Genomic DNA, 18,893 nt, shown 5'->3' with positions numbered 1-18,893 from the left:
TAATCCTCTTTTTTCTATGCCTCCTTGTATCCCACTCCAGAGAGCACATAAATCCTACATTCATCCTCAGACCAGCCTGCACTCCTTCCTAATTTTTGAGGGAGAATTTCTTTTTACAGTAAAATATTTGCAATAAAACCAAACACATCTAAACGTGACACCCATCAGTATCAGTGGTTCCTCTATTGGTTTAAATACATTAGTCAGTGTAGTGTAGGCTTTGAAGCCTGCGAGTGTTGATTACTTGTCCTCTAACACGTTGACATCTGGAGTGACATCTACTGGACAACTTCATCATTTCAGCTGAAGTTGCAATCTCACTTGTATAATTTTAATTCAAACACTTCAGTTGTCAGTTTGAAGTTGGTGCATGATTAAAGTCATATATATTTTAAAACGTTCACATTTTGATTCCCAAAGCACATGGATAACATTACAGGGTTGTCTTTATTGACATGGTTCAAACATACAGCAACAGAATAACAGAAGGTATGATTTAGATAAACCTTTTAGCATGTGACCTGAACTGCATAACTTTCCTCTGATCCAGTTTGTGTCAGGAGAGGGGCATTTCATGTGTGTGTGTGTGTGTGTGCATCGTATGGAATGTGTGTTTGACAAGGCAAAGGTCCGGTAGGATTGAGTGTGAATTTTCTAAGACGACCAGAAGAAAAGGAGAAAACAGACTGTAAAAAACAAAAAGAAAAGAAAGGAACAGTGGCGCATTTGACATTAACTCTCACAGCAACGATACACTTCGTGTACAGGATAAAGTCCACGTCTGCTGAAACAGACCTCTCAAAAACACACACCGTGATATCTGGTTTATCCCATTAACCTTTTCACTGCCAGCTCAAAAGTGCCCACCGCTGGGCTTTTTTTTTTTTTTAAACCCAGGTTACACTCTTGTGTATGTAAAGAGCCACCTTCACTTTAACTGCCACCGGGTCTTACAGTAACGTGTGTGTTCCTGCCGACGCGTGTTTTGATGCGTCGTCTTCACAGGCCGATGGTGTAGGAGCGTCCTGCTGGATTGTGGATGGCAGAGCAGGAGGGCTCGGTCACGGCCCACTCATACCACACCTTCTTCCCGTTGTTGCAGCGCCAGAACCGCACTGTGACATAATCATCCCGGGATATGGAGATGGGTTGCTGTTGAGAACAATTATATGCACAGGGAGGATTAATACGCAAATTACCATTTTGGTTAAAGCCTGTACATATCATAGTCAAGAGGTTCAATATGCGTCCCCAAAAACCTAGCAGACATACTAAGCAACTCATTCTGCTGTTTAGAACATTTCTCAAGACTGATGGAACTAACCTTACACTTCGACTGACATATCCATTGTTATGATTGATCTCCCCCTGACTTCACACAACTATTGGTGTTTTGAAACATCACTAGCCAGTTAGCCCGTCTATGTACAGTTGGATACTAAGGCGAAGAGGAAGAGGACAGGGATGAATGATGCTAAGAGAAAATGTGACCAAGTAAGAAGCAGTGTCATCCCTGCAGATATTATTCAGATTGTGACGTAACATTAGGTTATATCAACCAAGCTGCCCATATTGCCACCCTGTACCATATGATTGAGTTTAGTGGATCAGAAGAACATGCAACATTTGCTCAAATACCCTCTTTTTTTTTTTTAAAGCCATGAAAACAATGCTTAATGCTATTTTTTTTTTTTTTTAAACTAGTGCCTTATAATTACCAAACTAAACTCCCCTCTTCTAATCTTAACAGGTGGCAGAAATATTAAACTGCACTAACTAAACTCCTGCATCAGAGACAACTGCAGTCCATACTCTACACGACATCGATACCTGGTCCAATAACAACATTTATGTTCTGTGTAAAATGACAAACAGCTGTTATGTGACTGTTCTTACCTACTTTTAATAATACATGTCCAAGCTTAACCAAACCAAAACCCAGTATCAGAAAACTTGATTGAAATTGTAATAACTATATTTCTGACAGTCATAATATCTGTATAATTGTGGATATGAGCCTTAAATCACATAGTTGGAGGCTTTTAAGGGTTTTGGTTGCAAGTTCAACATGAAGAAATCTTAAAAATGTAATAGCACAGGTACACTGCCTGTGGGACTGACCTTGAGGGGGAAGAGGATGGGGAACCAGGAGAACATCCCAGGTGAATGTGTTTCTGGTTTTATACCTGCCACAAACACACAATAAAACCATTCATATGTAGATCTAATGCCAGCAGTGTGTTATGTACTCTTTATGAAGATAACTTACTAAGAGTGACATCTTTGTACAGCGTGGTCTCAAAGTAACCAGCAAAACCGTGGAGCACTGAGTTACATCCCACTGAGAACCTGAGGCATTGATACCGGTTATTGTTCATTTCTGAAAGAAGAAAGGGAGAGTTGTGAAAACATTCAAAACACTGTGCCGAGGTTTATAAAGTGTTCTCTTTTCTTGGGGTATTATTACAGTTTAGAGTGTTTGTGTCTACCTTTTGTGGGGTGTGTGAAGGTGAAGCAAGGCTTGGGCTCAGCCAGCTGGTGGAAGTTATGGAGGCGCACCACGTACGGCGTCTCAAAATGGCACTCTGGGTCCTTGTCACGTTCCCGACAACCCCGTACTTCGTTGTAAAGCTTGGAGGAGGAGAGGGGAGCCAGGAAGGAGGTGTAGGAACACGGGATGCTCACACCGTCATCTAAGAGTAACATGATGGGACGCAGGAAAATGAAAGTGTTTTGAGATTCAAAGAAGCATGGAGAGTAATGGAGGATGACTGATGCTTTAAACATGTTTGAATTGGTAGGCAAGTGATGATAGCTCTGAATTCAGTCAAACGTTCACACCTCAAATTATTTAGAACTTTATTTTATTTTTATGTATTTTTTCACATTACTGTGTAGGGGAAAGTGATTGCTGCTTTAATATACCAGTTTGGTGTACAAACATAGATTAACTCACAACTTAGAAACTGGCATAAAAATCCTCATGTAAGAGTCAGAGTGCTGCAAATGGCAATAAAAACCTTTTTGAGACAAATAATCCCTGCATGTCACATAATCCCTTACAAATTAATCCTTTGTCATAGAATAGGTTGGTTTAATAGTGTAGCGTTAGTTTGTCGGTACATCTGATTATTGAGTCAGGACAAGCACCAAAGTACCTTTGAGGAAGTGCTGCGCTCCGTCCAAGCACTCGGGGGAGAGTTCATTGTCACCAAAAGATCCCAGCAGCTCGCTGACGATGATGTCGGCTTTTTCAGGTGCAGCCCAATCCCGCATGTCACATGACACAACTGTCACCTGATCGCCCCACTCCTCGAAGCGCCAGTTCTCCAGGCTGATCAAAGACACAATCGCATCAGCATTTACCGTCATTATTTCCAAGGCTCCACTCCACAGATACACAACTCGCATCTCATAACTGATCACATCAGAAGGCTGAAAACTTTCCCAACTTCATGATTTTTCCTGGTATGTTTAAATGATAGAACTATACACATTAGTAAATACTGAGCAGTGGATTATTTCCTACATGGGCACAGACATGAGCATAAAGAGTAGTGGTTCACTCACGTGATTACAGCATTGGGATTTTTCTCCACAGCATACACCTTCAGCTTCCTGTCTGCCTGTCTGGCAGCACGCAGCGACGCATTGACCAGTGGACCCCTACCGGCTCCCAACACCATCAACACCCTTTAAGGAAGGGACAAGAGTATTTTGAGGATGCTGCAATCACTTCTCCATGACGCATCTTATGGAAAGACTTTTAACAACATAAACTATGGCTGTTTTCGAAACCGCATACTACTATCTAAGTATGCAGTATATACTGCATACTGAGTTCAACAGTAGTATGTAGTATGACTGCCAGTCGTCAGTTATTTTGCAGTATGCTTGGCACGGTTAAACTGGTTTTACTCAGCTGTGAATAATTTGTAGTAATAGAGCAAGCCAAGGACCCTGTAATTGCAGCTGCTTGTCCAGCTGTGGCACATGCACTGTACAGTCTACAAAGCAGGAAAATCCGAGGTGGTAAGACTTATAAATATATGAACATGTCATATTTGTTATTGGTTCATAATGTGGCAAGATATTCAGTCACCGCCACGCACGAGTTCAAACAGCTGCGCTCCGGCATTTTGATCTCTGACCTGGCACTTTGCATTGTGGGAAACAGTACGCGATGTAGACTAGTCCGATGCATACTGTACAATTTTCCCGAATCAGTATGACATCCTGGTATTTTTGGCATACTGCAGATCTCGCAGTTGTTCACATACTGCATACTGCAAACTGCATTTTGGCCAAATCAGTATGTACTAGTAGTATAGTATGCGGTTTTGAAAACAGCCCAAGTCCTCCCATATGTTACAGAAATGATAAAACAGTGACCAGTATTTCCATACTTTACATAAAACTTGGGTGTTTTCATTGTCAATATTCAGGCACAGGGCACAGCTACTTACTGAACATTAGTGTCTTTCTGCTCCTCTGGAACTCTGTCAAGTAGACATTTATATACAGCCTGTAGACACAAAGACCAAAGTATGAATAACTGTGCAAATGGTAAACAAGTGAACATTTCACTGAAAGCAGAAACCAACAGCAAGACGGGTTGTTTCAAATAAAGTTATGTTATGAGAAAAATTCAAACAATGAACTCAATGTAGGTGAGCAGAGCTTGAGAGCAAAACCCGTAGTTTTCACTGCATTGTTTTTTTACTGTGTCGATTAATCAATATAGATACAATATCCATTACCTGTCAGAGAGCAATGTGGTAAGAAGCAACACATTTAGTGATTGATTCTTGTCAATAGGCTACATTAAACTAAGACTAAATGTATGTTTTTTCCATTTGGTACACAAAAAAAGCACTTTAATATGAGTGTCCCTCTAGCTCGTCTGTTTAATCATTTATTGATTAAGGGGAAGATGATCAAGACAGAATTAAAAAGTAATAATGGATACAAGAACAACTATAATACTAAACGTTTTTTCTCTTGAGTCAGACCAGTGGGTCTCCTGTAGATAAAGCAGTCTTCAGTAAGTAAAATTTTTCCTTTGACTTCAAAGTTGACTTGATCAAAACAGATCTTTAATCAAAACAGTCTTTAATGATCATTTTAGACTCACAACTCAAAGAGTGAACTGCAACTGTAATGAACCGACTTCAAATCGATATAAACCCCTGACTTATGAGTTAAAACAGGAGCATATCTGTTCATACATGTAATAGAAGCTCAATGGGCCCAGCCTGGCATCAACAATTCTTGCGACCCCTCAGTGGGTCTGTTGGGTGGCTTTAAAGCAGCAAATAAACATTGTTTTTGCATGACGGTCTTGTAGTAGTGGTGGGAGTCGTAGGGTAACTCACCAAACAGGACACATGGCCCACAATAACAATTTTTACCAGGATAGATATATTGCTGTATCTTTATTTTGTCCTACCTGACCTGATGGACAATCTCTCTTTTGAAAGAACAATTGTTCTTTTGTGTTCAAATTCTGTGAAATGTTTTTAAAAGGGGAGTGGCAGCAGCTGTGTGCGATGGCCTTACCTGTTGGTACTGAGAATATTTTATAGGATCCTTTTCAAACACTTCATACGTTTGAGACTCCAAGTTGTCCATGAGTGGCTGAACGGAGGAAGGACAAACATACCTTCAGTCTTCCATCAACAAAAAGGACAACAATCACACACGTGCTCATATATTTAAGGTACTTCAACACAAATGAGACTTCCTCACCTGGAGGGGAGACTGCAGGTAGTCTTCGTAACCCTTAGCAAAGAGCTCGTAGGCGTTGGGTGCAGGACGGTTCTGGTTGAGGTATTCCAGGTACTGCAGATAGGATCGGAAGTCCTTCTCAGTGTGGCGACTGGTTCCAGTGAAGATGAACTGGGCCTCCAACTGAGAAAAGAGATTTGTATTGAAGCACTTTCTCATTTGGTAGGTGATTTATTATGGTTGAATCTACTGGATTGTACCTTGAAGAGAGAGAAGATGATTCGCTGATGGGCTTTTGACAACACAGGGAAGCCCTTCTTATTGGTGAGAAAGATGCTGGTGGGAAGTACAGCTGCTTTGATAGGTTCCCCGAGCCACTTATCGATCACAGCTTCTGATGGCATGTCAGCTCCAACTTCAATAGCTTCAGGAATACAAACAGAAAGCACGTTTTCAGAGGAGGACTACACCATAATTATTTCTTAATGCACTGACTTTGCCACAGGCTGTTCCTTCACAGTGTGTCCTCTCACCGAGACAGATCCTCTTGTTGTAATCACAAAGGGTTCTCAATGAGTGCCACCTAAAAGACCAGAGGCGAGTAAACACGATGCATCAGGATTTAAAAGGAAATCAATAAGAGCTGTTTTAGCATGCAGACAGCACTCGGCTGCTCGGGAAGTGGACTGTGTGAAACTAACCAGCTCCAGGTCTTCTCCTCCACACTTGTATCGTCAATGCAAGTGTGCGGTTCGTTCTCAATTAGATCCTCGCGCATGTCCTCTGGAGCCATCAGCGGGACACGAATCCAGAACTAATCACACACGGAGGAAAACAGAAGTCAGCTCTTTGTCTGGCTTCTCTGCTTTATAACACAAACATCTACATGTTCATGCTGAACTCTTTAATTCAGTTCTTCTTACATTTGAGGTGTGGTGTCCAGTGTGGATGTGGTTTAGCAGCAGGCGAGCAAGATTGGCATTATGAGGGCCCTTTATAGGGATCATAAAGACAGGCAGACCCAGGTAGGCTGAGAAGTTTAACTCCTGTACCAGAGCCTGGAGAGAGAGAGAGAGAGAGACGGGGACAATAATGAAGGAACCAGGTGGATTATACAAAGAGATGCATTGAGAGGTCAGAGAGCGAGAGAATGAACTATATACAGTATATCCACAGATGCCAAATGATTTTGGATCAAAAAATCCTTGACAGCAACAAAATCAGCAAAGGTGAAAAAAGAAACCAAATTGCAGTACATACCGCCTCTGAGTTTCTGCGTTCTGTTTCGATTTCTGAATCTGCGTCGATCCATGGAGAGAGCTTCCCGACAATAAGAGTATTCCAATCTATTCAACACATAATGGATAGAGAAAAAAAATAACTAAAAAGATGTCAGACCAGGGAGTCACTGAAGCTCTCAGTGACAACATGCTCGTGTTTTATTGTGTGACTTCAATTTTGATATTAAGGGTGAGGGAGACAGACAGAATCTTTGATGAAATGCTTCGAGTCAGTGGTATCACAGTGAAACCACTGACTCGCTTAGTGCTGGTCTAGAGATCTGGTGTCACAGAAGAAAAATCAAAAATGCATCATAACAAATAAACCACAATTACTACTCCTTCACTACCTTGATTTCTAAGATTTGTCAACCAACTGCTATCTACTATGATTTTTTTTAACTAATCTATTGTACTGTCTCTTGTCTGTTTCCTGTATATTAAATTTATATAAATAGTTTGATCTTTTGACTGAGCTTTGTGGCTTTATAGCTCCCATTTCTGTATTCTAATTGTAGGACATTTAATCCCTGTCATGACCGAGATGAAATGAAGCAGGATTGTGTAAAAATAGGGGAACGATTGGGGGGGATAGAGTTGACCATTTATCCTTGAAAAAGTCAGTGCTCTTTAATTTAAAATTTTGGATATAAATGTAAATAACTGCGTGGTTTCGACAAACCAAGACAACTTATTTGGGGGAAAAAAATAACTTGAACATAAAAGTACGACCAGTCCCTTAAAAGTTATATTTCAAGTGCAGTAATGGAAAGTGTTTGACAATGACAGCGCACAATTAAAAACTGTACAATTGTCAGTAATGAAGGAAGTATTCAAATCAATTAGGAGCTCATTTCTATTACTTTATTTTGCATGGATGCTCGACCAGTTGTACAATATCTTTAATTTAATAGTGTCACAGGGCCCTATACGTGCAGCATCCTGGGGTACAGTAACAGTAAATGAATAGTATCTTATTTCTGGTGAGAGGGGAGAAACACTGACCTCTTCCACACAACAGCAGGTCTGATCGGGTCTGGGCACCGGCTCTGGTTTTAGCGGGCTCCGACACAAACTCTCTCCTGAACCTCGAGTGGAACAGGGGCATGCAGAGGAAGTCAAACCTGCAAGACAGAGGACAAAAAAACCCACATGATTTAAACAAAATATATCCGTTTAGTTTATAATGTTTAACAGAGGTGGGATTTGTTCTCTAGACAGACACGAGTTTGAACAAGCAGGCTGTATAAAGTGTTACAAACCAGAGTCAAGCATCACTGTGATTGTGCACGTGTTGGTAATTTACAGGCTAGCTTAGCATCAAGCAGGCACTATGCTAGTAGACCCACTCACTGACAGTATGACAGAAAACCAGCTCATTTCTAATAACAAAACGACTTCCAGAGTGCAGCACTCTCCTCACCCTAGTTTGGCGACCGCGGCTAACGTATCTGCTACCTCCGACACACAATTCAAATCTCTCCCGCAGGACACTCTGCTCCCCGTACTGCCGGACGCCATGGTTTTAGCCGACTGAATGGATCGTCTCGTTGCTCCCGAGGAAACTGACGCCATATTGGATCTGCAACGACATACGAGCTCATTGGGCGACAAAGCTGTTTAGAGCCAAAATGGCTCTGCGAGTAGCTCAGTTCCACATGGCGTGAGTTACCGCGATAGCTAAGAACCTTCGGTCCCCAGTTTATGAATATTCAGCTCAACAGGTTGATTGATATTAACCTGTCTTTTTTTTTAATTTATTTTTTTACTTTCTATTAACATTTAAAGACGATTTTTTTCAAATATGCTGCAACATTCTGATATGAGGGACAAAAAATGATTAAAGTATAAATAAATAAATGTTGGGAGAAATGCATACAATATTGTATAAATAAATAAATAAATAAATAATGCATCAATAAATATATGAATAAATATGTAAATGCTGAAAACAATACATCAATGAATAAATAATGAATACACTTTGTTAATGAAAAAGGGTATTCATATATTTTTACATGTATTTATTCATTTATTAGTGTATTTCTACAGTTATATATGTATCAATGCATACATTTACACATTAATTGAGTTATTAATTTATTTCCGTATTTTTACATTTACACATCTATTTATTTCTGAGTCCAGGTTGTAAGAGGAAAAGTATATATGTAAATTATATATATGCATTTATTTATTTATACTTTAGTCATTTTTTGTCCCTCATATTCTGAAGGAATAGTCATAAATAAATCTTTTGTCCACTTGTTTTGAAAAACATCTCATTGTTATGCACTCAGTTAAACTTTACTTCACTGATCCTCAATATTTAATCCTCATGTAATTTCCTATTTAGGCTATTTGCAATGTGACAACACAACATTCAAATATTTGTTATTACAGATAAGTTCACTGAAAGCCCAGTTTATTTTGGACACTTTTTGTCATGCATCTTTTTGTCTCATTGATGATATTTCACAGTTTGGAAAACTGGTTCACAGAAAATCACTAATGTTGTTGCTGCTTGTAGCTTTCCTCTGAAATCAAAACGAAATCACATCGAAAGATATAGTTTACAATTTCAGTCAGTTACCAAGATAACTTGGACACTCAGCAGTAATGAAGTTTGCAGATAGTGGCTTCTCTAGTTATTACTTTCACAGCAGAAAGAGGATACTTGATGGCTTTGGCTGTGCTTGTGTGTTTCTGCAAGGTGTCATATTTGGGGAGGGCTATAAAAGCGTTGTCTTGGTGTTTTAGACAGACCAGTGAATTCAACATTGAAATACATGCAGCAGTCATACATATACCCTGTGGATATTACTTCGTTTGGCTATGGCTTTGGAAGATATTTGTGGTTTCACAGACACCCCTGTGCATGCCAAGTGGTTTCCTACCTCTCTTTTTGAAGATTCAATCTCATCTATTCATTTAACAGACAATTGCACCTTTGGATTGAGGAAACCAAAGAAATCTGAGGGAAATGGTGGGATCCCTATGGATTTTTTTATTCCAACTTTACCTAACTCTGCATCTTTCAACCACAGGCCTTTACCTTCTCCACCAGCAAAATATTCAGCGATGGTCCGTAGGCCTTTTCCACTGTCTCACGGAACAACTACCCTTGGATTTGTCTTCCAAGGTGGGGTCATCGCAGCTGCAGACACACGTGCCAGTGCTGGGGGGCTTGTTGCATGCCCAGCTGTTCATAAGATAACTCCAATTCATTCCCATTTAGTGGTCACCTCCTCTGGGAGTGGTGCAGACTGCATGCTGTGGGAGAGAATTCTGGCCAGAGAGATCAGACTCTACCAACTGCGGCACAGACGTCGCCTTTCAATATGTGGGACTGCTAAACTCCTATCCTTTATGCTGCATCCCTTTAAAGGAACTGAAGTGTGTGTTGCTCTTACACTGTGTGGCTGGGATAAGGGAGTTACTGCAGCCACTAACAGTGGTCCAAAGTTAATATACGTGTGCAGTGATGGAGCACGACTGCAGGGGGATGTCTTTTCTGTGGGTTCAGGCTCTCCTTATGCTTATGGAGTCCTGGATAGAGAGCTGAGGTGGTGTCTAAGTAAAGAAGAGGCCATCTCTTTGGCAAGAGAAGCAGTTTTCAGAGCCACTCACAGGGATGCATACTCAGGGAACAACGTGGACCTCTTCCACATCACAGCTCAGGGATGGAGCCGAAGAGCGAGAGAGGATCTAAAAGAGGAATATTATAGAGACATGAAAAGGAGAGAGAAGGTAGCAGAGGAAAGAAAAAGACTGATCAAATAAGCTGCTTCAGGATAATGAGGAAACGTGGTGCTTATAGGGGGCAATATAGAAATAGTGTAGAATCAGATCATTGTTTGAGTTTATTTTAACAGCTTTCTAGAATAGTGTTAGGATCATAATTCCTTAATAGACATAAAAGTTCAAATTGTTGTAATCCTGAGCCGTTATTTCAGTTTGTGAAAGTAAAAGTTTGTATCACCTTTTATCAATGTCTACATCATAGACTGTAAATATACACCACTACACTACAGTCCGCCACGACCACAGGGGGCGCTGTTGGGGTTTGACTCAATCATTTTGTCCTTAAACGGCGGAAGTTGCTTGATCATCCTCAGACAGTTTCAAAGATGGCCCTTGCTAGTGTGTTAAACAGTGATTGTGCGGATTTTTCTTTTGACAAATGTCAGCCTTTTGGTTTTCGATGTGGGCCCGGACAGAGCGGGTTGGGCTTCGACTCTACGCCGGGAGACGGGCTCAGTTTCTCGGTTAAAAACCCGCTGTTAGCCGGGGACGACGACGGTGTGGAGAGGAAAATAGAGTTTCTGCATGGAACCACCACCTTAGCATTCAAAGTACGTATTTTGAGTGTGTTTTTCTATATGCCTGGCAACTCAAAGCAAAACAATGTGTAATAATGTCTAAATTGGCAAATAGTTTGGACCTTAAACTCTTAACGGCACAAACGTACCGTCTCCAGCGTTAGCATGCTAGCTTTAGCATGCTAACGTGGCTACAAAGCGCTTTCTCATTGTAATGTACACATGACAGACATTTAACAAAGCTTTGAGTTTTGTCTTAAAAAATAAATCTAAACATGGCTTAAATCCGGTTCTAGTTGGATATATGTACTATTATCGCACAGGTGCTCTATTTTTGTGTTGTTTATAAAAACCTTTCATGTAAAGAGCTGTCAGTTTTTGCATGTCTATGAAGGTAAAGGGAGTGATGCATATTAGAATAGATGTTTATTGCCTTTTGCAACAGGTACGGGACAGTACAGGTACATGTGCGTTTCTCCCTGAGTCAGCTTCTACATAAAAAAGTTAATTATATATAATATAGAATAACATTGTAAGAAGAAAAGTACAAAAAAAGTAAAACAAAACAAGTTGTAGTAACAGCTGAGTGATTTAAAATAAACTGTACAGAAGCTATACACTATATTAAAGCAAAGATATAATACAAAGGGGAACACTGCACAATGAAATGAAAATATAAATCTGTTTTCTTGTCTCTAACTTTCTACATCTCTTATTGCACCTGAGGTTATTGCACACACTTTTCACATTGTATAATTGCGCTGTTTTTTGTTTTTAAGGTTAGTATTGCACACTTATTTGACACTATTAGTGAGATGTTGTGTATTTTATCTTTTTATATGAAGGCAAAACCAGTTGGAATTATTTATTAACTCTAGTAACTATTCATACTATTGTTCTTTGATTGTACACCTTTGGTTCATGTAACGTGTCTAATGTTGGTCAATACATTCAGTGTTGATGTGTCACGGTTTGCTTTTGCAATGAGTTAACAACCAGTTTATTCCGGGATCTAAATGAATTACATTTACACATTAATTATTTGCCCATGTACTATTAAAAACTTCCTGTGATTGAGTTGACCTCATAACAAATCAACAACTGTTGTGACAATCGTTTTTGAAATAAAGAGGTGGCGCTCCTAAAGCCCTAATTTATCATGTCAACAAAGATTGAATTGAGTTTTTAATGGTCAAGACAGCTTATTTGTGTCACTAAGATTTAAAATCAACCTTAAACCGGAATGAAGTGTCATTACATTCAACTTAGATAAAGGATGGATAACACTATTTTGCTATTCTCAGCAAGCCAACAATAAATTCATGCTACTAACAAGATTGTGTAAAGCCTGATATAAGATCTCCTTCTGTGCCTGGGAACCCCACTGGGTCCAAAACTATTAAAAACACATAAAGGAGAACTATGTGTTTGGATGACATTTCATTTTATTACAGTGAGAACAGTGTAGCGTTTTCCTCTGGCAGCGCAGAGTAAATACTGAGCAAGATCCCTGTAGTTGATGTTTGTCTCTTCAGGGGATTTGTTGATGAAAAGCAAAGATAAAATAACACCATCTTTATCCCTTAATCCCAGAGAGTGTTAGATGAAACCCTCCTCAGCAGACATCTCTTTCTTGCTGGCCGTTTCTGTTGTTTTTACTTCAGCGCTATACTGTTATGCCTGTCAGTTTAGTAACACAGAGCTTTTTGAGGAAATACGCAGCTTTATGACAGAGCTGAATAATATATATTTTCTCTCTGACAGCTGAAGAGCAAAAGCACATTTTTGCTTTGTCTGAACAGATAGAAGAGGGTTTTAGAGACATATTGCTGTGTACATAGTGCTCACAGATTTATCAGTGTTTGTGCTTCTCTTACACATACTTCACCTGCTGTTGCCTCTTTCAGTTCCAGCATGGTGTCATTGTGGCGGTGGACTCTCGGGCGACAGCTGGCTCCTACATCGCCTCACAGACAGTGAAGAAGGTGATCGAGATCAATCCCTACCTGCTGGGTACCATGGCTGGAGGAGCCGCAGACTGCAGCTTCTGGGAGCGCCTGCTGGCCCGCCAGTGCCGCATCTATGAGCTTCGTAACAAGGAGCGCATCTCTGTGGCAGCAGCCTCCAAACTGCTTGCTAACATGGTGTACCAGTACAAGGGCATGGGACTCAGCATGGGAACCATGGTGTGTGGCTGGGACAAGAGAGGTCCAGGTAAAAATAATAGAAAATCATGAAATGCATATATGGCCTATTTGAGTTTATGATATAACTAGTTAAACAACTACAGCTGGTAACAGGTTGACCAATTTATGGTTTTGTATAGAGTTAAGGATCCACTTCAATAATTTCCTTAGTTTTTTTTTTAAAGACTTATTTTTGACCTTTTTGTGCCTTAAATGGACAGATAGGACAGTGTATAGAGTTGGAAATCAGGGAGAGAGAGTAGGGTATTACATGGAGGACCATAGCCTCCATACATGGGGTGCGTGCACTAACCACTGCACAACCAGCGCTCCATATTGTGACTTTTAATAGGATAAAAGACGATATAATAAAATATGTATAAACATATCAGAACGCTGATAAACAATGAAAAGTCTTACCGACTAGAATTTTCGAAGATAACTTTTATGCTCTTGAAAAAAAATTAGATTTTGATCAGACCTCAAGCATGTAGTTTGGTCAAAGCTTAACATTTTTGTTGGCGCATTTTTGCCTTTATGTGATAGGACAGCCGAACAGAGACAGGAAGTGTTGGTAGGAGAAAGTGGGGGAAGACATGCAGCAAAGGGCGGAAGTCAGATTCAAACCATGGCTGTTACAATGACTACAGCGTGTTGTAGCAGCTGGCCAAGAGAATTGAGGCCCGCCTCAGATTCAACCCTTTGTCTGTTAGGTTGAACAAAAGTTTGATGGTCAACATTTCCATAATGGCATCCACCATGTATGAGCTTTCAAGACAGTGGGTCAGAAACCAATGGGTGATGTCACTTTGACTTTGCCCATGTTTATAGACAGTATGGGTGGGAATTGCCAGAGGCCCTACTATATGATATTATCACGATACCTGAGTCACTATACGATATTATTGCGATTCTAAACATTTTGGGATATGCTGAGAATTGCAATACAATATATTGCGATTTCACTTTTTAACTGCATATTATGGCCACAAAATTAAAGTAATCAAGAACTGTCAAATAAGAAAACCTTCTTAGTCTATTCATCTCAGTCTTTATATTTCTCTACAATGTGAGTCAAGCCCCCAGACTGACCAACACTGTGATAAAAGTAAAACCCTGCAAAAGGCTGCATGCATCTCACAATCTGAACTGTTGGTATTTCAGTCTAATTGAACTTAACTGGACACAAACACGTATGGAAGACTGCAGTAATTTTTAACAATGCAACTTGTTCAAGATGAATTATGCAACCCCTTCAGCAATTAAAAAAAAACAAACACATTTTCTATTAATATAATAAAAATATGCTTGCATGGCGCCATGAATCGATATAATATCACCATGCAAAATAGTGATACTATGCTGCATTGATTCTTTCCCCTAACTCTTATATACAGTCTATGAAGTGATCACTAATATAATTTGTCTCTGAGGCAAAAGTGTGCATGCATTACCTGCCCAATTTAGGCATGTGGTTTGTGTTTTTGCATTTTAAATTTTGTTTAAGCTCAACAATGTGCATAATAAACAGCTCTGTTATATTTGAAGCTTTTAATGGTGTTAAATCTGGTAATTTAGTTGCAAACAAGAAGCTTATATGATGGCAGTCATCACTTCCAAAACTGAGAGCTAAACTGTTCAACCAAAGTCCAAACTTTAGTCATCTGTCTTGAATCATTTTAAAGTTTTGTCTTGTTTCCTTCTGTTCTTCATTGTTTTTCATCCAGATCCGTCTATTCATGTTGCTTTTTTTAGAATTTGTTCTGTTTCATTGAGTTAGACACACATTTGTAGTTTCCAGAGATCCCCACTAGATGGCACTGCAGCCTTTCTCTTGTTCTGCCCCTCACTGTACTTAAAGCTGTGAGTTTTTGATGCCTCGCAGTGTGAGGCCATACATCACAGAACGTGTGCTTAAGGAGGCTGCCACAGTGACACAGTAATGGGAAATCGATGAGGCTGGGAGTGCGGGCCAGAGAAAGTGCGGCTGGATGATGGACGTTGGGTCTCAGCCCTGGACAATTGGGTCGCATGCATAATGCCCATGCACCTGCTGAGATCGATGCTGGCTTTGTCTGGAAAGCGCACAGGGCTGTGTGAACAACAACAGCCCGGCCGTTATGCCAACAAACCTAAATGACACGTGTTAAATCTCGAGCAATCAATTGGGGAAATAATGATCCCTTTATAAGTTCAATAGGTGTGGGAGCTTTGCCATGGCCCTCAATGCTGATGATTGAATGGAGAGGTAAATGTCATGTAAATTAAATCAATCCCGATTAGGTGGGAAGCTCATTAGCTGGCTACAATCATGTCAAGAGCACTTATTCCCCTGATGGAGTGTCTTAAGCTGCATGCTAAATAAATCAAATAAAAGCTGTGTTGAAGAGCTTGTCAAATATGGCTCTTTGTTATAACATTAAATGTTATGACACTTGTAATCAGTGTATAGTTAATTCCTGATAACTCTATAGTGGCTTTGTAATTGACAGAGAAGAGTGGCTATACTCTACGCAGCAGCATCCCTTCTTCTCCCCACAAGGGCAGGAAGGGTTCCTTTTCTATGTGATTAAATTGGATGTAGCACCCATGATGACAAAGAATAAAAGTCTATGAAATGAGACCCATGTGGCAGTCAGTTTTACCGCCACTCCCAGGAGAGTGATGTAATAGTTTTTTTTTTTTTTGCCTGGCAGTATAACCACTGCTCTCTTTGTACTCCTAAACCAGGGGAGAAATTTAGTGGGAAGGACAGATGACGGACAAAAATGCACCCATTTTCTGTCAGCCACCCATCTCACATCTCTGTGCTCCTCAACGGCCTCTAAAGGCTGTCAGTCCAGCCAGCTGCACAGGCCTCTGTTCAGAAAAGGCTCCTTAAGCACCTGTCAGTTGATCAATGAAGTGGAAGGAGCCTCACTTGGCCGCCACTGGTGCAACGCCTAACCATCCAGGCAGCCTGGCCTCCGCTTCTACTTTAAGTGGCCCTTATGGATTCCTTGTGTTTTCTACGCATGTTTTCAAGGTGCAGAGAGTGTTAATTGATCTGGCATAGGGTTCTACAAAGACCCCAGGTGCCTATGGAAAGGAATAGGTTTGGCAAAGTGTTTTTTGGTGCCGCTCTGCTTCTAAACTTGGACCTACTGAAGAGTCCTCATCCACCTCCGACAAGCGCACTACTCAACACAAGAGGCCGCCTTTACAACTCTCTCTACCCCTGACTATTATGTTTTTAACGAGTGCCTTGCTGTTTTCAAGAGGAACAGGCAGGTCTCAGAATGGCAAATTACCCCATGCATAGGCAGGCACTGGATTACTATTGTGGCAAGCGAACGACAGGCTGAGGAAGCTACAATTTGCCAGTTGTGGCAAGTGGCTCTCTCCTCTAATAGACTGTCGCTGCTTTAGCCGAGAAACTCAGTAGGCGAGGATGTGCAATCTGAGGGCAGTTTGAGGTGCTTTTTAATGTGAGATTTGAGCGATAGCTGTGGATATTAAGCAATTTAAATGCATGTGTTGCTGTGTCTCTCTGTGTGAGTATCATTTTCACAGGTTTCACTTGGTGAAGTGTGATGAAAAACATGCCTTTTCTGCTGGCTGTCTTTTTACCATCTGCAGGCAGACTGTGGGCGAGCTCACAGGCTGGTGCTAGTCACCCATTCCACGTCACTCTGGGATCAGGCATAGTGAGTGTGTCACAGCGCGGAACAAAATGTCTCGCATGTGTCCACGGAGCGTGGTGTGGCGCAAACTGTCCCTCACAGGTCCATCAGCATTTTGGGTCTGCAGTGCATGTGGGATTACATTTTTGGTCGGTTTTTGTGTGGAGTGAACTCGAGCCTCCATGTGTCATTCAAGTGTGCGTATGTGTGGAGATGAAATAAATGTCTGTGCAGAAGAAAGTGTGTGGATGTGTGGAAAGAGATGAATGTGCTGTACTCGTCAGATGTCCACAGGATTTGCTGGGGGGTTTTTTTCTCCCCCTTGAGGTGCGAGGTGCAGTTACCTGTACAGCTCAGGTTGCGGGTCGATAGTTAATTTTTGGCGTGTTTGCAGGGATCAATAAGGCCTGGAGCAGGACCCCTGGGCAGACAGCGATGTGGCCCGTGCCTTGTCAGCAGGTTCTGTGGCCGGTTGGTTTTACTTGAAGAGGATGCAGCTGTTCATATCTGCCAGCCTTTCTTCACTTGGAGAGGTTGCAGCTGTTCATATTTTCTCTCTGGAGGACCTGGAGTGTGTGCGCTTCCAAGTTTGTGTGTTTGTTTGTGTGAGAGCGGCAGTTTTATACGTACACCATCTCAGTTTTTCTGACAAAGCTCTACTACACCTGAGTCAGGATAAAGGAGGGTGCTTTTGCTACAAACACAACTCCCTTTCCAAGATTTCCTCCCTCTTCCCGCCCTCTTGACCAACCTTTTGTCCTCTGTCCTCAGGGTTGTACTACGTTGACTCAGAGGGAAACCGGGTGTGCGGCGACCTGTTCGCTGTCGGCTCAGGCTCCATGTACGCCTACGGTGTGATGGACAGTGGCCTAAGGCAAGATCTGTCCGTGGAGGAGGCCTGCGAACTTGGCCGCCGCGCCATCTACCAGGCCACATACCGTGACGCATACAGTGGAGGGCAGGTCAACCTGTACCATGTCCACAGTGACGGATGGACCAGGGTTTCCCAGGAAGATGTGCTCATGCTGCACCACCAGTACAAGGAGCAGGCATAGTCATAAAAATCAAGAAGGTAGGGAGAGAACAGGGAGGGTTAGGAGTATATTCTAGTATCTGATGTTTTGAGATATTCTGAAAATGTAAGAAGGGTTGACACAAATAAAAAGGACTCATCTGCCGATTGATTTCCACTCGTATTACTTCTCTGACACATTTCGACTTGTTGCTCGCCTAAAGCTTTTAAGTGTACATTTTTGAGAATGCCAGTGTGTTCCACTCTTCCCGCACACAGTATGACTTGGGCTGCAGAGAGGGAGGGTGATGACTCAAACATGCTTTAATACAGTGTGGGAGTAGTGTGTTGCTTGCCCTACATACAATTCATTTGGATCTACCCTGAGAACCCACATCTTTCACAATAAAACCTATGATGTTCTTTTTTTTCCAGAAGTGTTGTCTTTGTTTATTGCAGGAGTGCTGATTTTGCCTTAAAGGCTTAAGATTGTGGATAATAGTGTTTATTGGAATTTAGTTTTTATGTAAATGTAACGTTTTGTTGCCTCATGTTCCTTTGTAGGCATTTTGGAGGAGTTTGTGTTTACTTTTCAGTCATCTGTTCCCCCAGCTGTTAAGATTCGGGGGTACATCCAAAGCCTGTCTCCTCTATATGTTCAGTGTTTATTAGTGAGGAGTAGTGCTGTCTAAATAGCACTATTT

The 18,893-nt window shown here is 41.1% G+C and overlaps 3 protein-coding genes across 3 annotated transcripts; 2 read left to right on the top strand and 1 right to left on the bottom strand.

Annotated features, from left to right (window-relative positions):
- Positions 1-428: 428 nt before the first annotated feature.
- prmt5 (protein arginine methyltransferase 5) lies at positions 429-8,597 on the bottom strand. The gene is made up of 16 exons (XM_020653168.3): positions 8,431-8,597; positions 8,013-8,131; positions 6,988-7,073; positions 6,651-6,785; positions 6,429-6,541; positions 6,261-6,310; positions 5,988-6,151; positions 5,749-5,910; positions 5,560-5,637; positions 4,467-4,525; positions 3,571-3,693; positions 3,159-3,334; positions 2,490-2,693; positions 2,270-2,380; positions 2,122-2,186; positions 429-1,152 (listed from the first exon to the last, which is right to left on the bottom strand). Exons 1-16 carry the CDS (start codon positions 8,580-8,582, stop codon positions 1,000-1,002), a joined length of 1,950 nt encoding a protein of 649 aa, XP_020508824.1. The 5' UTR covers positions 8,583-8,597; the 3' UTR covers positions 429-999.
- Positions 8,598-9,797: 1,200 nt separating this feature from the next.
- Positions 9,798-10,972, top strand: psmb11a (proteasome 20S subunit beta 11a). The gene has a single exon (XM_020626536.3). The coding sequence runs from the start codon at positions 9,843-9,845 to the stop codon at positions 10,788-10,790; it is 948 nt and encodes a 315-aa protein (XP_020482192.3). The 5' UTR covers positions 9,798-9,842; the 3' UTR covers positions 10,791-10,972.
- A 139-nt stretch (positions 10,973-11,111) lies between these two features.
- psmb5 (proteasome 20S subunit beta 5) lies at positions 11,112-18,612 on the top strand. The gene is made up of 3 exons (XM_020653177.3): positions 11,112-11,362; positions 13,237-13,543; positions 17,949-18,612. The coding sequence occupies exons 1-3, from the start codon at positions 11,138-11,140 to the stop codon at positions 18,230-18,232; spliced, it is 816 nt and encodes a 271-aa protein (XP_020508833.2). The 5' UTR covers positions 11,112-11,137; the 3' UTR covers positions 18,233-18,612.
- Positions 18,613-18,893: the final 281 nt, after the last annotated feature.

Source organism: Labrus bergylta, chromosome 4 (assembly GCF_963930695.1).
Source record: "Labrus bergylta chromosome 4, fLabBer1.1, whole genome shotgun sequence".
NCBI classification, from domain to species: Eukaryota; Metazoa; Chordata; class Actinopteri; order Labriformes; family Labridae; genus Labrus; species Labrus bergylta.
Note: the sequence above shows the minus strand (reverse complement) of the source record. Positions and strands in the feature narration are given on the sequence as shown.

Coding starts and splice junctions, on each gene's coding strand:
- psmb11a (XM_020626536.3), top strand. CDS start 9,843: ATGGCTTTGGAAGATATTTGTGGTTTCACAGACACCCCTGTGCATGCC.
- psmb5 (XM_020653177.3), top strand. CDS start 11,138: ATGGCCCTTGCTAGTGTGTTAAACAGTGATTGTGCGGATTTTTCTTTT. Junction 11,363..13,236: donor CCACCACCTTAGCATTCAAA/GTACGTATTTTG, acceptor TGCCTCTTTCAG/TTCCAGCATGGTGTCATTGT. Junction 13,544..17,948: donor CTGGGACAAGAGAGGTCCAG/GTAAAAATAATA, acceptor CTCTGTCCTCAG/GGTTGTACTACGTTGACTCA.
- prmt5 (XM_020653168.3), bottom strand. CDS start 8,582: ATGGCGTCAGTTTCCTCGGGAGCAACGAGACGATCCATTCAGTCGGCT. Junction 6,152..6,260: donor CAACAAGAGGATCTGTCTCG/GTGAGAGGACAC, acceptor GTATTCCTGAAG/CTATTGAAGTTGGAGCTGAC. Junction 3,694..4,466: donor CAGAAAGACACTAATGTTCA/GTAAGTAGCTGT, acceptor CCTTCCTTAAAG/GGTGTTGATGGTGTTGGGAG.